General features: G+C 43.7%; 2 protein-coding genes across 2 annotated transcripts; one reads left to right on the top strand and one right to left on the bottom strand.

Moving 5' to 3' along the window:
- Window positions 1-2,485: 2,485 nt before the first annotated feature.
- On the bottom strand, window positions 2,486-8,257 carry LOC132450350 (homeodomain-interacting protein kinase 2-like). Its single transcript, XM_060042437.1, has 12 exons — window positions 8,251-8,257; window positions 7,950-8,137; window positions 7,616-7,801; window positions 7,175-7,347; window positions 6,215-6,338; window positions 5,959-6,057; window positions 5,647-5,733; window positions 5,317-5,486; window positions 4,910-5,035; window positions 4,305-4,364; window positions 3,964-4,040; window positions 2,486-3,859 (listed from the first exon to the last, which is right to left on the bottom strand). The coding sequence occupies exons 1-12, from the start codon at window positions 8,255-8,257 to the stop codon at window positions 3,768-3,770; spliced, it is 1,389 nt and encodes a 462-aa protein (XP_059898420.1). The 3' UTR covers window positions 2,486-3,767.
- A 1,799-nt stretch (window positions 8,258-10,056) lies between these two features.
- LOC132450349 (keratin-associated protein 4-5-like) lies at window positions 10,057-14,405 on the top strand. Its single transcript, XM_060042436.1, has 2 exons — window positions 10,057-10,097; window positions 14,018-14,405. Exons 1-2 carry the CDS (start codon window positions 10,057-10,059, stop codon window positions 14,403-14,405), a joined length of 429 nt encoding a protein of 142 aa, XP_059898419.1.
- The last annotated feature ends 2,930 nt before the right edge of the window (window positions 14,406-17,335 follow it).

Here is a 17,335-nt window from a genome sequence, read left to right as displayed (position 1 = left end):
TAAAGATGGATCCCCACAGCAGCAGGTGTCCTTCAGTTAGGGGATGGGCAGGTGAGCTCAAGGTTACGTTGGTTTGATAACCCAGACCGGTATGGTCTGGTATGGACAGGTACACTCAGAGCCTTCCCGGTAGGCCTACTGCCACTCGAGCCCCGGTTCAGTCCACACAGTTGTCTCCCAGCCAGCGTGGTTACCCAGTCACCATGATACAAAGGGCTGGAACCCTGCCAGGCATAATGAAAAAACAACAACAAGAGTATCAACCCGTTTGTCTGTACGGTCGCTTTGCAACGATGATGGACAGCGTGTGTGTTTTTTTTGTGTGCTGTGTCTGCTGAGGTGGTTTCATCCCGTCTCACGGGGAGGGAAACCACTGAGCGACCACAACAGAAAACAGAGAAGCACTCAAATTCTCTCTCTCTCTCTCTCTCTCTCTCTCTCTCCCTCTCTCTCTCTCTCTCTCCCTCCTCTCTCTCTCTCTCTCTCTCTCTCTCTCTCTCTCTCTCTCCCTCCCTCTCTCTCTCTCTCTCTCTCTCTCTCTCTCTCTCTCTCTCTCTCTCTCTCTCTCTCTCTCTTTCTCTCTCTCTCTCTCTCTCTCTCTCTCTCTCTCTCTGTCTCTCTCTCTCTCTCTCTCTCTCTCTCTCTCTCTCTCTCTCTCTCTCTCTCTCTCTCTCTCTCTCTCTCTCTCTCTCTCTCTGTCCCTGTCTGCTGGGCTCTCTCTGTGAATCCCGACCACCCTTCCTGTCGCAGCAGGAATCTGGATGGCTGGGGCCCGTTGCCGTCCTGTTGCCATCCAGACATCCAGATTTTAGGATTAGGGCCAAGCACTGCCGGCTGTCAGGAAATCCCGGGCATCAGGTTTGGGTTATCGTATATTGAAATGCCTTGCCAACCGGAGGGCATCTACAGCATGTGGGAGAGGGAAGAAACGGCGAGATGACTTGATGTGCGTCTATTAACTGACAGCGTAGAAAAAGGTGCCCTTCGTTATTTCAATCCAGTGACGAAGGCACACACGCACACACTCAGTTTCCTCCTTCCAATTTTTACCTGTAATTATTTCCTCTCCTTGACCCACCCCTCACATCAAGTTCACCTTATATTCCAACATGTTTGAAGAACAGATTAAATGCAACCGAATCGTGTTAAACAGATTAAAACAAAATGTTAAACTTAATCAGATTGCAGACAATCAGAAGGAGTTTAAACTGGATCAAAGTATCAAATACAATGAGCAGCATTGCTCACCCATATCAGTGTGTATTTGAGAAGATAAAGAACATGGATGGAGAACTGGATGGATGGTTACATTCCATACGATTACTGGAGGTCAGTCATCGATTACATACTGGCCTTCTAAATTCAATGACCGCCCTCCCGTTTCAAATTCCCATTTTTAAACCTGGGTTGAAGAAGATTGAAATGACGATGCGGTTGTCCAGGTGGGGTTGTGGAGGGGTAAGAAGCAGTTATACACCTGTATCGTCATTCAATGAATCTACCTGCTGCATGAAGCCATTCCTTTGAGTTCAGCTAAAGTAGCTTCATGTTCCCCCCCTCATCTCCCTCAATGGATACGCCAATCCCTCAAGCAATCCCCTCTGGTATACACAGAGACAAACACACACACACACACACACACACACACACACACACACACACACACACACACACACACACACACACACACACACACACACACACACACACACACACACACACACACACACACACACACACACACACACGTGTCTCTCTCTCTTCATCTGGCTGTTAATCCTTTTGGTTCTCACATTGTCAACTATTACCGTCAGTGTCCAATATGACTTCTTTTGAAACATCAGCCCGAAAAGTGTTTTGGTGGCAAGTGCAGACAGGAGAGGAAGCCTTCTCTCACCTCTCTGATAGACCAAAAAGACTAAGCGATGGACCTCCAATGAATGGCAGCAGTGGCCATGTCGCACTGTGGGATATTTTCCTTGTGGCCCCCAGTTTCCCATGGATTCCTCTCAGCATCCTCTTCCTCTTCCCGGGCTAATCATGGCATCACTCAGGCCGTCCATGATTACAGTGGCTGGCAGCTCCACACAGAGGTAACCCAGTAGTCACCCATAATCCCCAATCCCTGTTGCCTTTTTCGTTTCTTTTCTTTTCCTAGACCTTGACCTTTTGACAACTCTCTCTATTTCTCTCTCTCATTCTCTCCCTCTCTCTCTCTTTCTCTTTCTCTCTCTCATTCCCTCTCTCTCTCTCTCTCTCTCTCTCTCTCTCTCTCTCTCTCTCTCTCTCTCCCTCTGGCACTCTTTATCTTTAGTTTCTTCTTCTGCTCTCCTCCATTGTCGTCTCCCTGCTTCTTAAACACTTGGCCGTTCCATTAGGTGCTTTACCGACGCAGAGAGGCGTGAAAGGAGGGATTTCAAAGGAAAGCGATGGCACCACTGGGAGCACTACGTTTGTTTAATCTCAGATTTGGAGGGGTATTCAATTCAATCAACGACTGGATTATATTCAAGTTGAAATCAAAGGAAAGCTTTGGGGGTAGGGTCGGTTTGTTACGCAAGATGTTCAATGACATCAAAAGCCTGTCGCAAAACATGGTGTGAAGGGAATGCGGAAACGTTGAAAATGTGTGTGGGAACTTTTGTTATCATTTTTCAATGGGACAATTGTTGAGCTACTGGCTACAGAAAAAGACCAAGAAGATTATGATCGTCTGCTGATACTAATGTCTATCTTGTTATCAGTGTTATGAGTAATAATAAAGCAATGAGTAAAAAATATATTCATATTTATGAATCGTAATCCTATAATAATCCAGAACCGTTGAAGGTGAAGCTGTTGAACTACCTCATGGGTGAAAACAGGAGGAAACTTCGAGAAACGTTCGACAAATGCTGTGACCCCGTTGAGGGACTTCGGAACGCTATGTATTTTTCATGAGGAGGGGTGACATTTTGAAGGGATATTGTCATGGAGCTGAAAAACATTGGCTCATCTTTGCCTTGTAATTTACACCAACAAACTTGGATAGAGGAGATGGATGTGAGAACCTTGTTCACAATAAACAGGCAATATCCATTTGGTCTGGTATGACAGTTAAAATAAGATACACTGCCAATACAACAGTCTTAATTGGCCATGAAGAACAAATATTTTCCCATCGCCAAAGTTTTTTTTTTTTTTTGCACACAAACAGATTAATTGGCAGCATGTGTTTTTTTGGTTTCTGTGTGTGTGTAGTGTGCGTTCTGACTGGACTTATATTGGTTCATCATAGGTCAGGTTATCTGTGTAGCAAATATTACAAAAGTTGTCCGTTACGCTTCTTTGTGTCTATTTGCCCCTATATAGCATGGGTTTAAGGTTGAAATGCTTGCTCAAATCCTCGGTGATGAACGCCTTGTACAGATGCCCTGGTAGATGTAACTCTGAGTGAGTGAGTCTTTCTCTGTCTACTGTAATCCTGTTAAGGTTCTTGTGCTGTAGATGTAGGAGAATGTCCAACGCCAAACAACACAAACTCAAAGGCATGTTAGTGTAGTTTACATGACAATAAGGCAGCTTTTCATCTGTGCTCTGGTCGTATTTAAGTGTGTGGTGAAGGAGGTCAACTGTGCATACACTGTATGTATGAGATTCATCAAAGCTATATTGTCGTACATATTTGGCAACTTTTGGATTCAAAATAGCACGTAGCATGACCAAACTGTGACAAATGGATTGGGTTTAATGGTGTGTAAATGATTCACGGTGGCTTGGCGGTCCCTTCAGGACAGCTCCTCAGAGGGGGGGCAGCAACAGCACAGGGACTGCAGCAGCTTGACAAGGAACCGCCTCAGCCTCCTGATCCAGCTTTTCACTGCGACCGAAAATGTTGAGGGAAAAATAATAGAATAGAAGGAATAGACTCTCAGGACAAATAGAAAACCATAAGGACGCGGACCCAGGAGACTTCTGACAAACCTGGCTGAATTTCTGCTACTGCCATCGAACGCTCAGAAATATTCAAGGTAACCTCGGTTACTGTCACAGAGGACGATCTGCAAACGTTTAAATGCATGCACGCAAACACACACACACACACACACACACACACACCGACACACACACACACACACACACACACGACACACGACACACGACACATACACACGCACGCACACGCACACGCACACGCACACGCACACGCACACACACACACACACACACACACGCACACACTTTTAATGATAGCGTGACCAAAGTGATTTATTTTACGTTTATATGTAGATGAAGAAAAATAGGTATTTATTTGGATAGCCTACCTGTTTGTATCAGCATCAAACCTTTGCCTCTTCTGGAGCAGGCTGAACTGAGTGGATTTCCTGCTGGAAACAAAAGCTTGTTAAACTGTTGTTCACAATATTTGATAAGGTTTAGCAGATGGAGGATGACGATACGACCACAACAATGCAAACATATGGGCCCCTGTTCACAGTAACTTCTTGCAGTGTTTGGAACTCTATTTTTAGTCACAGTGCTACTAGTTTGCAAACAAATGTATTCTTATAGTTAATATATTCCTTTTTATTAAGTCTTACTATACATAATGACCTGCTCCCTTTTTTAACTAAAATAATTTTATGTAAATGTTTCAGGGTTAAAGTAAAGCCTATACATTGATTTGATTTAAAAAGCCAACAGGGTAATTAAATCTTTGAATCCATAATTAAACTGCCGATAACATCTGTCATTCATCAGCCTATTCTTAGACATATGTTAGGCTAGCGATGAAGCAAACCAATTATTAGCGAGGAGAGGGATAAGGAACCGTGAGGGACCAACAAACGACTAACTCTGTGCATCAAAACAGCATTCCTCGATGAACAGCGACTGGTTTGCATCCCTGAACAACGTCAACCAAACCCACCTGTTTCCAGCACTGTCCGTCTCCCCTCTTTTCCTTTTGATGCTACTGAGAGGCTGTTTGGACACCAGGGACTCGAGCAGCGCCACCTTGGTGCCAACGCTGGTGTTTCCGCAGCTGGACTGGTCCCTGGAAGAGGATCACTCAGTTGTAAGTCAGACATCCACCTGCAAATGTAGGAACTAAAGTTTATTTTATTTTTTTTCAATCACAGCTTCAATAACACATTCTTATGCACGAGCCAAGGACTACGACTTCAAAATTGCCTCGGAATTCTTGTGACGATTCCCACATCCGAAGACGATATGCGTCGACCCATCAATCTTTCTCCTTACCCTTCTCCGTGACATCATTCATCATTATGTAGTGAGAACTAGGGTGGAAGAGCACGTTGGCTAACAGACACTTACTGGCTAGCGAGGAGGTGGCCAGCGTTGTCGTGGCGTCCAACAACAGCAACAGCAGGGGAGGTGGAGAAGGGGTGGTCCAGAACGGCCTGCGGGCTGCTGCGCCAGTCGGCCTCAAGCTGCAGCATCCCCTTCACCAGGTCCACAAAGCGGTGTGTGTCCTCCTCCGCCCCCTTCATGAGGCCAAGAGATGAAGTAGAGGAACAGGAGTGCATTGGACTGATGTCATTGTGAAGCCTGATGAACCAGCACCAAAGAGACCCGCATTGTGAAGCTGTTGTGGGATGCATTCAAGTTTCCAGGATCTTCCTAGTGTAGAATGACTTCACTGACCTCTGCAAGATCATCTAGTGAGTTGAGACAGTAGCATCTGTTCTCAGTGGTCTTGATGCCTGTCTCATGGTAGTACGTCTCTGGGGACTGTTATGAAGAAACTCTATTTTAGCTGACCGCTCTTTACTAAATAGAGTAAGCTACGAAAACTTCTCCATCGAGTGGCCATCTTGGTTCTTAAACAGTTGGCTAGATTGCGGAGGAACCAGTGTGGAACTTAACTTTAGTTCCCCATCCTAGCTTGTGTTTAGAACCAAGATGGCGGCTCTGTGATTAAGGCCCATACAGACAGGTGGAAAGGGACAGTTCTACCTTGAGTTTGTAACTGCTGGTGAAAAACTGCTCAGTTTTAATCCCAGAAACCATCATATTGTATGGAAATGGACCCTGGGTATCCATGATGTACTGAACCTAAAACACACATACAAAGATTATATAATAACAGAATATTTCTTTCACAAAAGAAAAACACCCCTCTTCCTATTTGCCCTCATGTCCAAGTTCAAATGATACATGCAGTACTCAATGAAAACGTCAAACCAGTGCAACATATAAGTGTTAAACCAACCATCTGGTAGTCTGAGTCCCCCGGGTAGATGGGGTATCCAGTGAACAGGTCCAGGGCCACGCACCCCAGAGCCCAGACGTCGATGGCTCCAGTGTAAGGCAGGCCTAGGAGGAGCTCTGGAGCCCTTGGAAAGGGAGACATAGGGCGCATTCACACCTGCCTTGTTTGGTTCGAACCCAACCAAAAAAATCGCTTTGGACTGGTGTGGATACAAAACCATCGAACTTTGGTGTGGACCAAACAGTCGGACCGAGACCCAGCCGGAGAGATGGTCTCGGTTCGCTTCGAGACGAACCCTGGTGCGGTTCGCTTGAGATGTGAAAGCGACCGCACCTCGGTCCGATCCAGTTCTAAAAATCATACGCCTCTTTGGACATAACAGGCTCCCGCTCAGCCGCGCGTAGTATGGGAATTATTGTTTGATTAGCGGTAACTCCGAGATTAGCAGCACGTTGTCGGACCGTCGGGTGAAAATGAGTCGTGGCTCAACATGGAGCAAAGAGGAGACGGAACGTCTATTGGATATTTGAGTTCGATATCCAATAGACATTCCGTCTCCTCTTTGCTCCATGTTGACCCACGACTCAATTTCGCCTGATGGACCGACAAAAGCACATAAAAAGTATGCTGATGCATTTAACACATTTCTAGCTGGATGAGGGAGATGGAGTTTGACCGGTCCGCAGATCAATATATATCACGCTGGATATCCATGATTGTTTACTGTCACCACACTTTCCCCCCCATTTTTTTTATTGAAAGCTTTACCATGCCCCAGATCTTTTTGTCCAATGATTGAAACATTTTTGCACACATGTGGGTTTGTTGTCAAATTCTGGGATTGTTGCGAAAAATTGCAATGTGAAAAGGAACCGCACCAAACCAAAAAACAAACATTGTATTTTGGTCCGGACCAAAGAGAGTCAACTAAAAACTTTCCTGGTGTGAATACGCCCTTACTTGTACCATGTTGTACCCGTGGGAGCGCCAACTCTAGCCTGAGACACGTGACACGCCAAACCAAAATCGATGATCTTAACGTTCAGTGAGTCATCCACCAGCATGATGTTCTCGGGTTTGATGTCGCTGTGGATGATCCCGATCATTTGGAGGATTGCCAATGCTGCGGCCACCTGAAAAGTACAGTTCATATTCATGCATTGAATCTATTGAATTAAATTAGAAATTATTCATTGTATAATTTCGCCTGCATTCATTTATTTCACAACTTTTTTTAAGTGAGAAAACACTTGGATTTCATTAAATCAATCTCATATGGAGAAAATGTGTTAAACTGAAAAAATACGTCATTTCTTCAAGGTTAACTATTTTCCTTGTCCAGTATACATCACTGTTCTGGGAGTGAAAGTGTAACACTCTTGAGCTTTACGCACAACAGACCTGATACACAATGCTGCGGATCCAATCCAGCTCCAGAGTTTGGTACTCCTCTAAGTATTCGAGCAGGCTCATGCCGAGCAGCTCAAACTCCAGGCAGATGTGGAGTCTGTCCTGGAAGCAGCCATTCCACCTCACGATGGCGCCTCGCTCCGGGCCTAGCGTCCGGAGACGCTCCAACATGGCGAGCTGGGGAATACGGGCGTAAAGACGTCACGTCAAACGACACCATGTGTGATGCAAAACAAACGGCGTGGGTTTCTCGTGGTTTCCCTGCATCAATAGAATATGTTACTTTGACAATGTTATATGGTGATATGAACGCTTTCTGCCTTACCTCTTGCTCAGCCTGAGCAATCAGAACAGGTCGATCCTTGATGATTTTAACCGCCACCCATTCGTTGGTGGCTGTTTTCAGGCACTTAGCGACCTTCCCGAAGGTGCCCTCGCCTAGAAAGGAGTCCACACGGTAGCTGGAGGATGGTCCGTGGAGCCAGTCTCCCTCAGAGATCCTAAAGTCTTGAACTGGAGAGAGGGGGTAAAGTTATCTTATCTATGTATCTGTCTGTACGGCTGTCTACCTCCCGGCCTATCCGCATGTATTTATTGCTGCCTAACATATCCAAACTTTAGCTTACCATCCATGTCACTTGATGTTCCCTCACCAACAGTAAATATAATAATTTAAATCACAAGAATAAGTAAGTATCGCACAAGAAATGAACAATGAACAATGAAACTCAAATGACTTATTTTCTCTTCAGCAGCGTGTGCATTTCTGGAAGTTCTATGGAATCACTGCAAATCCCCTTATAGAGCTGTTCTAATGTCACAATGGAGCTTTGCAGTGATTTCCTAGAAGTTCCATTGTTACATCAGAACAGATCTATGTGGAGATCTGTGAGGGGAATAATCTATACACAAAAATGCCTACATATGAGTACATAAAATACAACTTAATAATAATGTGTATCAATATGTTTATTATTATTTCTAACAATAAAGAAAACAATCCCAAAACACAGTATTCTTCTACAATCCTACACTAGTATTAGTATCATGTGCAAACCGACCTGGCAATGGAACTCAGCCTGATCATACCAGCATGCTGTTGTCAAGGTGAAGGACAGAGCTACGAGGCCCTCTGCTCGTCTAGGTCTGGGAAAGGGACGGCGTGGGAGCAGCTGTTGAGTCTATAGTGCATGAAGATGCATGTGGGGCTTCTCTCAGGGCAAAGCAGAGGGCGAGCTCACGTCCTCCCCTTGACTTGACCCCCTGTCAGCAGAGTAAATAAGTCATACTTCTCCCAGTCTCTCGCCCCCATAAACACACACACACACACACACACACACACACACACACACACACACACACACACACACACACACACACACACACACACACACACACACACACACACACACACACACACATACACACACACACACACACACCCCCCCACACACCCCCACACACACACACACACACACACACACACACACACAAGAACACACATAAACACACACACAAAATTAGGTGAGCATTAAATCTCTGGCTTTCTAGCTGTTGACATGATGGAATGTGAGGGATTTCGACTGCCTGGTCCGAACCACTTCTACCCAGAGAGCTGTAGGGTGTCAGCCCCACAGGGGGTCAACAGGGTGAAGGGCGAGCTTTGTCTGATACATCAGCTCACCACTTGAGTCCACACTCCCGGCCGTTAAGTGCACCCTTAATGGATAAGACCGGTCGGGTGATCAAACCACCGTTACAGTCTCTACTGGCTTCACTAAAGCATCTGTTCCTAATAACATTTGTCAAACTGAGGACTTACTTGACGAACTCTGCGGCACAGCATTTATGTGTATGCGAAAATATTGGCAGAATAGGACTATTGGACTATAGGAGCTGTCTTTTGGGGTCACTGTGCGTCGATCATGCCTTTGTGAACAACATACAAGTTAATTGCTAGATAAGTAAGCCATACAAACTTTCTTATGACAAAGACCAACGTTTTTGTTTGCGTTGATGCATTTACATTTGTGGCCGGTATATACACACAAAATGCTGTTGGGCAGAATCGCCAACACAAAGTCATTCTAGAAAATAGGATTGGGACGGGATATTTCAGTCAAACCAGGAGCGATGTTAACCAAGGTTAGATCACCCAGACCCTCGTCCTTTAAGGCTACACCTGAGAGCCGCCTTGGCTGTATATCACAAGCATTTGGATGTCAAGGCTGGTGCTGCTTTATGTTCCCCCCCTGACACCTATGCATGTGTTAGCCTGTAAACTGCCAGGGATGCAAATGTTCAGGAGACACCAGCTTACGTTACTCATCATGTCCGATGTGTCTAGCCGTCTTCCAGGGGCTTTCCCCTCCTACGAGGTGTCCTCAGGTGTAACATGAACACGAAGGCCTCTGATGTGACTTCACCAGAACATGCCAAACATCGAGCAGGCGGACACACGAAAGGCAACAGGGTAGCCTCTTGGAGGATTGTGGCCACTGATATTTGCAGTAATGTGACGTGGTGGTGATGAGATGTGTGTGTGCGTTTGTATGTGCATTTGTGTTGATGTGTTCATTGATGTGCGGTCTTGTAACATGTAATGATAATGCATGTCTATTGACTCATTAAACAGTATAATTTTCCAAGGGAGACATATTTCACATGTGTCTGCTTTTGTGTGTTGCAATAAATGCTTTGGAGCATGTGTCTGCATGTTGACATGTGTGTTTGTGTTTGGGTCTGGGTCGTGATTAACACCGATTTATTTTTCTTTCCTGGTATAAAGAACACATTGCAAACAGGCCCATGGCACGTTATCTGGATACATTAAACGTTTCACCCTACGTCTCCTTGGATGGCCCTTTGATGACCGCAGATAGTCACAATCTGTGCTGCCATCACATGGGAGGATTAATGACAAAGAGAGAGGGGACTTGGAGCTGGAGCGTGAGAGAAAATGAGAGAAAGAGAGAGAAAGAGAGAGAAAGAAAGACAGAAAGAGTGAGAGAGAGAATTTAGTAGATACATTTATGGCCGTCAATTATAAATAATAAGATGAACATGGCAATATTATGATTGGGATGGGTTCCTAGAGCATTCCGACCCAGTTGAAATTAGAACCCACGTGAGTTTGTGGTAGAAAAAGTTGAAATATCGTGACAGCATGTCTTGCTGCAGGCGTTACTCTGTGTTCACTTAAATGGCAAAGTACATCTAATGAGATAGCACTGCAGCACGATATCACCAGCCATCTGAGATGCTTCATGACACAACAGCCATAAATCTAACTAATGACCACCTCTGGAATACATCTAGTTATGATGATGACTACATTTGTGTTGACTACAGAAGTGATCCATGGACACCTCATTGAGCCTCAATGAAATCGTTACCAAGTGGGAAGACCAAAAGAAATTGGTAAATGTAATAGGGGGTTGCTGATTCCATTCTCTTCCCCCATCTGCAGCAAACGGTTTCCTTGAGCCAAGCTTGAGGTAGCTGCTCGGGCAAGCTTGATCTTGCTTTGTGGGCTCAATGGTAAATTTGGAGTGAGATTGGGCAAGGAGTTGAAAATGTAGCTGCTCTATGTGGTCACAGCACTTACAAAAGTGAGATATAAATGTGTTTCATCTGATTGGGGGAAAGCTTTTCTCTCTATCACTTGTGATCATTGAATTGCGAAATGAACGCAAACCTGTGAGGTCTTAATACCAGTGGCAATTGGGGAATTTTCCGGCCGTGCCGAGGAATGAAACGAAGTTCTGGAACTCGTGGTCGAGATGAATCCACCCCCAGGATAATTCCAGGAAACGTCTGCACAGTCTGGGACATTTTCTGCCGGGTTTGGGACAAGCACAGAGACTTATGTGCCCACATCCTACCCATCCTACACACAGCAAGAGAAAGCACTCCCATGTTGGCACACCATTAAAGCGCAGCGCTGTGGTGTACCGTATCCGAAACTCCCGCCAAGAGTGGAGGAGACATTTTGCTAGTAATCAATGCTGGCTGGGATTAGCTGGAGCAGGATGAATGACAGCAGACCTACAGCTGAGTGGGCAAGTCAAGCGTTGAGATGTTATGCTACAACACATTGCATGAACCTTGCGGCTTCTGTCTTCTCCCTGTGGCTTCGCAGAGGCTGTGATCGGGAAGGCCTTTCGGCCCACACGGTGGGGGACTTTGGAAGCCGCGTTAAATGCGTAACCGCCGGCACCGTGATTAGTGGTAACGTGTCTCCAGGCTGCTGCGGCTGCGGCACTGTTGTGCCATTGCTCTGCAGAGAATACAGCTCCCCCAGCTACAAACCTCACTGACGTGTTCTTGGCTTATCTGATCCGTTTTGACATTCCCTGGAAGTCTAGGAATTAAGTAATAAAGAAATAATATAGAAGGAGTCCAGAATAGCTCACTTAACCCGGAGAAGCAAGAGAGTGTTTCCAATGTAAGCTCAACAAACCCACTCAACGTGTTAAAGGAGTGCTCTCTGGGAGGAAATACTGGGAATCCTTTGGGGAGAATGGTGAGCAGAGGATATCTGAATAAAAGAGGTTGTTTTGATGTGGCCACAGGGTTGAAGATGTGGTGATGAATCCCCAGGGATCATCCCAGGATCTCCACCTTTTAGGGGCACAGGAAACACTGAACACTCAATGTCTCTATCTAATCTAATTTCAATAAATCCATACATAAAAAAACAACCAACAAGTCTCTATAACTAATTAAATAATTCATGGATGTTTGTGTACCTTTAACATATTTTTCTGTGGCCCAATGTCTCGATCACAAAAACAGAAAGACCCTGATGTTTGATGAAGTCCCCTTCAATCATGGTCGTAGATTCTTATTATACAATGTAGCATAAATTGTTTTTTATCTTTGAACTGTTAAATGATCACATTGTCTCTTAAATTCTACTGTCAAGCCTTTTTTACAAATACTATCTCTGTATAGGTTTGAAATGTATACAATGGACGCAAAATTTGAGGTATCATCATCTAAGAATGACACATCCAAATAATATTCAGTAATTAAGTAGATTATATTCAGTCCATCATCTTAATACCGTTACATCTCAGTTGGCAGATAACAATGACTATTTAAAGTCATTACATTTCTCCGGGGTGTGAGATTATGATGGTTCTCTCTCGTGAAAGAAGCACAAGTACAAAGGTCATACAAACAATATCAGTGACAATTATCCATTATACAGAGAAAGATCATGGAAATCATGAAATCCTCTGTTTATTTTTGTCTTACTTTGCTTCATTTGAGCGAGCGGCAGGAAAAAGCCTGGGGGTTACCAGCACTCATGAATCAAAATCAAACACCACATCAAACAGGGGCTTGGACGTGTTTTATAAGCACCTTGAATTAATTCAGGGGCCGAGGCAGACAGAACACATTTTCCACATTCCTGCCCTCCACTGGTAAACACCGGTTGTTGTTCTCTCTCTCCCTCTCTTCTATTACAGCCCCCTGACTAGTTGGAACAGAAGCCCTGGTTTGAGTCAGAGGCCGCCCAGACACTTTCTCCCGCTGCTCTGTATGCAAATCCACATTCAGCCACAGAGGAGCTGTTACCAAGGAGTGGGACACATGTAAACCACATGTCTCTCTCTCTCTCTCTCTCTCTCTCTCTCTCTCTCTCTCTCTCTCTCTCTCTCTCTCTCTCTCTCTCTCTCTCTCTCTCTCTCTCTCTATATATATATATATATATATATGCTGTTCTCACTGCTTTGACTTGAGTTAAGTCATGGTAAATATTATGCACATTCTCCCTATCACCAAACATACCATGTCAATGTCACATGTCATGCTTACATACTTGCATGCAAGTATGCATGTACACATAAACTGTCACTTGCACAAATATGCGTGTTAAAGATGGCTATTCCCACAATGGGCCTAAAATATAAAAAACAGTTTATTTACTATTTGAGTACTATGAATTACAGTTACATGAAATGCAACTGCCCTTTAATATAATCAATATTGTCCCAACATAGTCTTCATGTTGACATGATATCCTTAGTGTAATGCTGTATGCTAGTTATTTATGGAAAAAAATAACATTCACCACATAAATGTTGTTAGATTAAATGTACAGAATATCCTAGATTACATTCCATGAGGATATTTTTATACTATGCTTTGTATTTTTGTGGCAAATACTCCACATACCTAGAGAGCATATATGCTGGTGGGACAGGGTAAGGGTTAGCTTGTGGGCAGCCTGGAGAGGATAAAGGTATACCTGTAGACAATAACATGTCTGACAGATGGAAAACCTGGGATTTAAGATTAGATGGACAGATGGTGGGACAAACAGGCCAGCACTTCATTAGAACAGTAGACCCTGTTCTACAGGAACAGGGTCTACTGCTACAGGGTCTACTGCTACAGGGTCTACTGCTACAGGGTCTACTGTAACAGGGTCTACTGCTACAGGGTCTACTGCTACAGGGTCTACTGCTACAGGGTCTACTGCTACAGGGTATACTGTAACAGGGTCTACTGCTACAGGGTCTACTGCTACAGGGTCTACTGCTACAGGGTCTACTGTAACAGGGTCTACTTCTACAGGGTCTACTGCTACAGGGTCTACTGCTACAGGGTCTACTGCTACAGGGTCTACTGCTACAGGGTCTACTGCTACAGGATCTACTGCTACAGGGTCTACTGTAACAGGGTCTACTGCTACAGGTTCTACTGCTACAGCGTCTACTGTAACAGGGTCTACTGCTACAGGGTCGAGTGGTGCAGGTTATTTTGGTAAAGGGTCTACTGGTGTGTCTATTGGTATGCTGTCAAAATCTGTGAGAAAAGGGTGAAAGAGAAAAGCCAGAACCCATGAGTTGTGTTGAGGTTTCTGGGTAACTCAACATCCCCACATAGGTTGATGCATTGAGGCCACTGTATAAGCAGTGCAAGTGTTTAGGTTAGACAGGCTTTCCCTCCTCCCATGACGCCAGTGAAACACAATACATTTCTAGCAGCGCAGTGATGATATTTGCTATCTTTGCCATCAGCTCCTGAATAACCTGATATGATACCTCTTAGTCAGTGTTTATAATGACAGCCCAGCATACGATCCAGTCTCCTCAGTCACCTAGCGTTCCTTTGGCATAACCGGGAAGTCGACCGGGAATATGAGGCATACTCACTCCTGGGGGGTAACAATAGAGCCACAATTCCCAAAACATCTGGCTTCCCCTGCCGGGAAAAGAAAGCAGAGGAAGAGGTTTAGACAAGTCTAGGTGAGCCGGTGGTAAACCAATCCTGTTATAAGGGCCTTATCGGATAGGTATCGCAAACAGCCGGGAACTCAACACCAAACTGTTGTTGGTGGTGGTGGTGGTCGTAGTGGGGGAGGGTTATAGTCTCAACTGGAGCCACATCAGACTAGAAGCTTACTGTTTGGAACAACCGGATAAAGTTCAAACCATTGGCACCCAATCAAGAATGAATCAATTTGAATGAACCAAAAGAGAAGACAAGAACATAGCTAGTCAAATCCAACCAGGTAGATGTTAAGTTGTCTACCAAATTCTATCATTTTAATAATATGAGGTAAGCCACTGCAGTTTAGCAGATGCTTGTTTTCAAAACATATTCACATTGGTCAGAGCAACTTTACTTTGTTTGTGGTGCTATTGATTTAAATAATATTGTTTCTTTGCAAGGTGGCAATGCTGAATATTTATTTCCAGCAATTCAATGGCGACACAGACATGAGTTTGATTAAATGGTCACATATTGTATCCAACATGGGAGACATCTTATCTCATCTTATCTATAAAAGAAAATATGAAGAAATATGGACTACATTGCAAAGAATTATAAAATCGGAGTGAAAAGAACATGTTATATCATAAACAAGAAAATAAAACACTTCCTCATTAAGAGAAATATTTGTCACTTTGTCAATGTGCAAATATTTGTCAGAGATAGAATAGAGAGAAAATATATCTATTTAAAGGTCTGGGAGATCCCATCTCCTCATATCTATTACTGAACGGTATGTCTGGTTGCCAAGGAAATATACTGTTATTGTTTGTTACGCTTTTTATCAGTGGTTTAATTGTAATTTCTTGAACAAAAAAGCCTATTAATACACAGTAAATTGTGTCAGTTGCCCTTTTTTGATGGTCTAGGAAGTATTTCAGTTAGATCATTTCCAAAGACATTCAATGAGACAATCACAGCAAGAAGATTCGGTTTTATATTTTAAATCCATTATTAAAATGTATTACAAAAAACGTTTTCTTCTCCCCTACACCCTATTATCCTGTTCCCACTCGGAAGGACGTTCTGATTCCCTAGTTTTGCTAATCTCCCATTCTTGCAGGGCTTCACACTTTTTAATAGTGGGTAACTATTGCACACATAAAAGTATATTCTTCTCATTGCTTTTTCTAATATTATTATAATCATACATCACATACAGCACAATCATACAATCAAAAGGTTTGACCTCTTGGATTTCATTACCAACCAACTACTAATGCATAAGAACTGTTCGAAGCCCCATGGGGGATTTGATCAAATTGTTGGTATTCTGTATCGGACATCTGTGTGTCAGGCCTTGACTCCTACGGCAGGGAGCACCAGAAAAAAAGGGAACCATTCCCCCAAACTAAAGTGTATTACCATTTCAAGCAAATAAATGGTTGAATCTATGACATAAGTGAATCCTGGCAGAAGTCCTTAATGCTGGAACCATTCAAGCAATTAAAAAATTGTTTAGATAAATGAAAGCAGAAGTAACACCTCTTCTGAGGGCATGACTCCATCTACTTCAGAGAGACCCCCCCCCTACCTTCCCCTGCCACCCCTTTAAGATGAAAGCTGCTGATATCCGGTCGGTATCCATAAAAAACATGAACCCCTTCATACCTCTGCACAGCAGCGCACCTTTCAAAACAAGTTACAAAGTGTTTTAAACCCACTCCAGTGCTGAGGGGGGCCACCTTCATTCAGGATTAGAGCCAGCACAAAGGGTTATTTAGTGGGGGAATGGCCCAGGGCCAGCCGTCAGCGATAGCACTGCTGGAGGGATGCTGGTTCACATCAAAATAGTCACAATCCTCCGATCTCCAATCACAATCAGATAGGTGAGGTTTCGCTCTCACGCTTTCTTCACGTCTATCTTTCCTCTTAATTTACAATATGTACAATAAATCATATACAAATTTATGCATGCACTATTGATCATTTTTTATTGAAATATTTTATTGAAAATGTTAGAACATTTGACGGTCAGATAATTAATCAAAAGATTTTTGGTGAACTTTCAAATGTTTTATACCGGTTTTATAAATGCGTCTGATTCTACAGATTCATATCTGAAAGAATTTGAGTCCAGGTCAATCTGGTGAGGAGAAATAAGCTTGATTCATGATTTTTACAATAGCGCCACCTTTGGATGCATTACCACAAATTTGGGTTTATGGGTAGAGGGGGTTATTGGTAACCATACCTGAAAATTTCAAGAGTTTTCGACTTACGGTATAGGCTGCAGTAAGACCTTTAGAGAATTTGAGAAAAAAAAAAACGTTATAGAAAAAATAGGGGCCAAGCAGCTTCACTGCTCGGACCCCTGATAATGCTAATAATACATTCATCTTATATAGCACTTCTCTAAATACTCAAAGTCGCTTTACAGAGTGAACACAGAATAAAATCACTTAATAATAACATATAAGC

This window comes from Gadus macrocephalus, chromosome 21, assembly GCF_031168955.1.
Source record: "Gadus macrocephalus chromosome 21, ASM3116895v1".
Lineage (NCBI taxonomy): Eukaryota > Metazoa > Chordata > Actinopteri > Gadiformes > Gadidae > Gadus > Gadus macrocephalus.
Note: the sequence above shows the minus strand (reverse complement) of the source record. Positions and strands in the feature narration are given on the sequence as shown.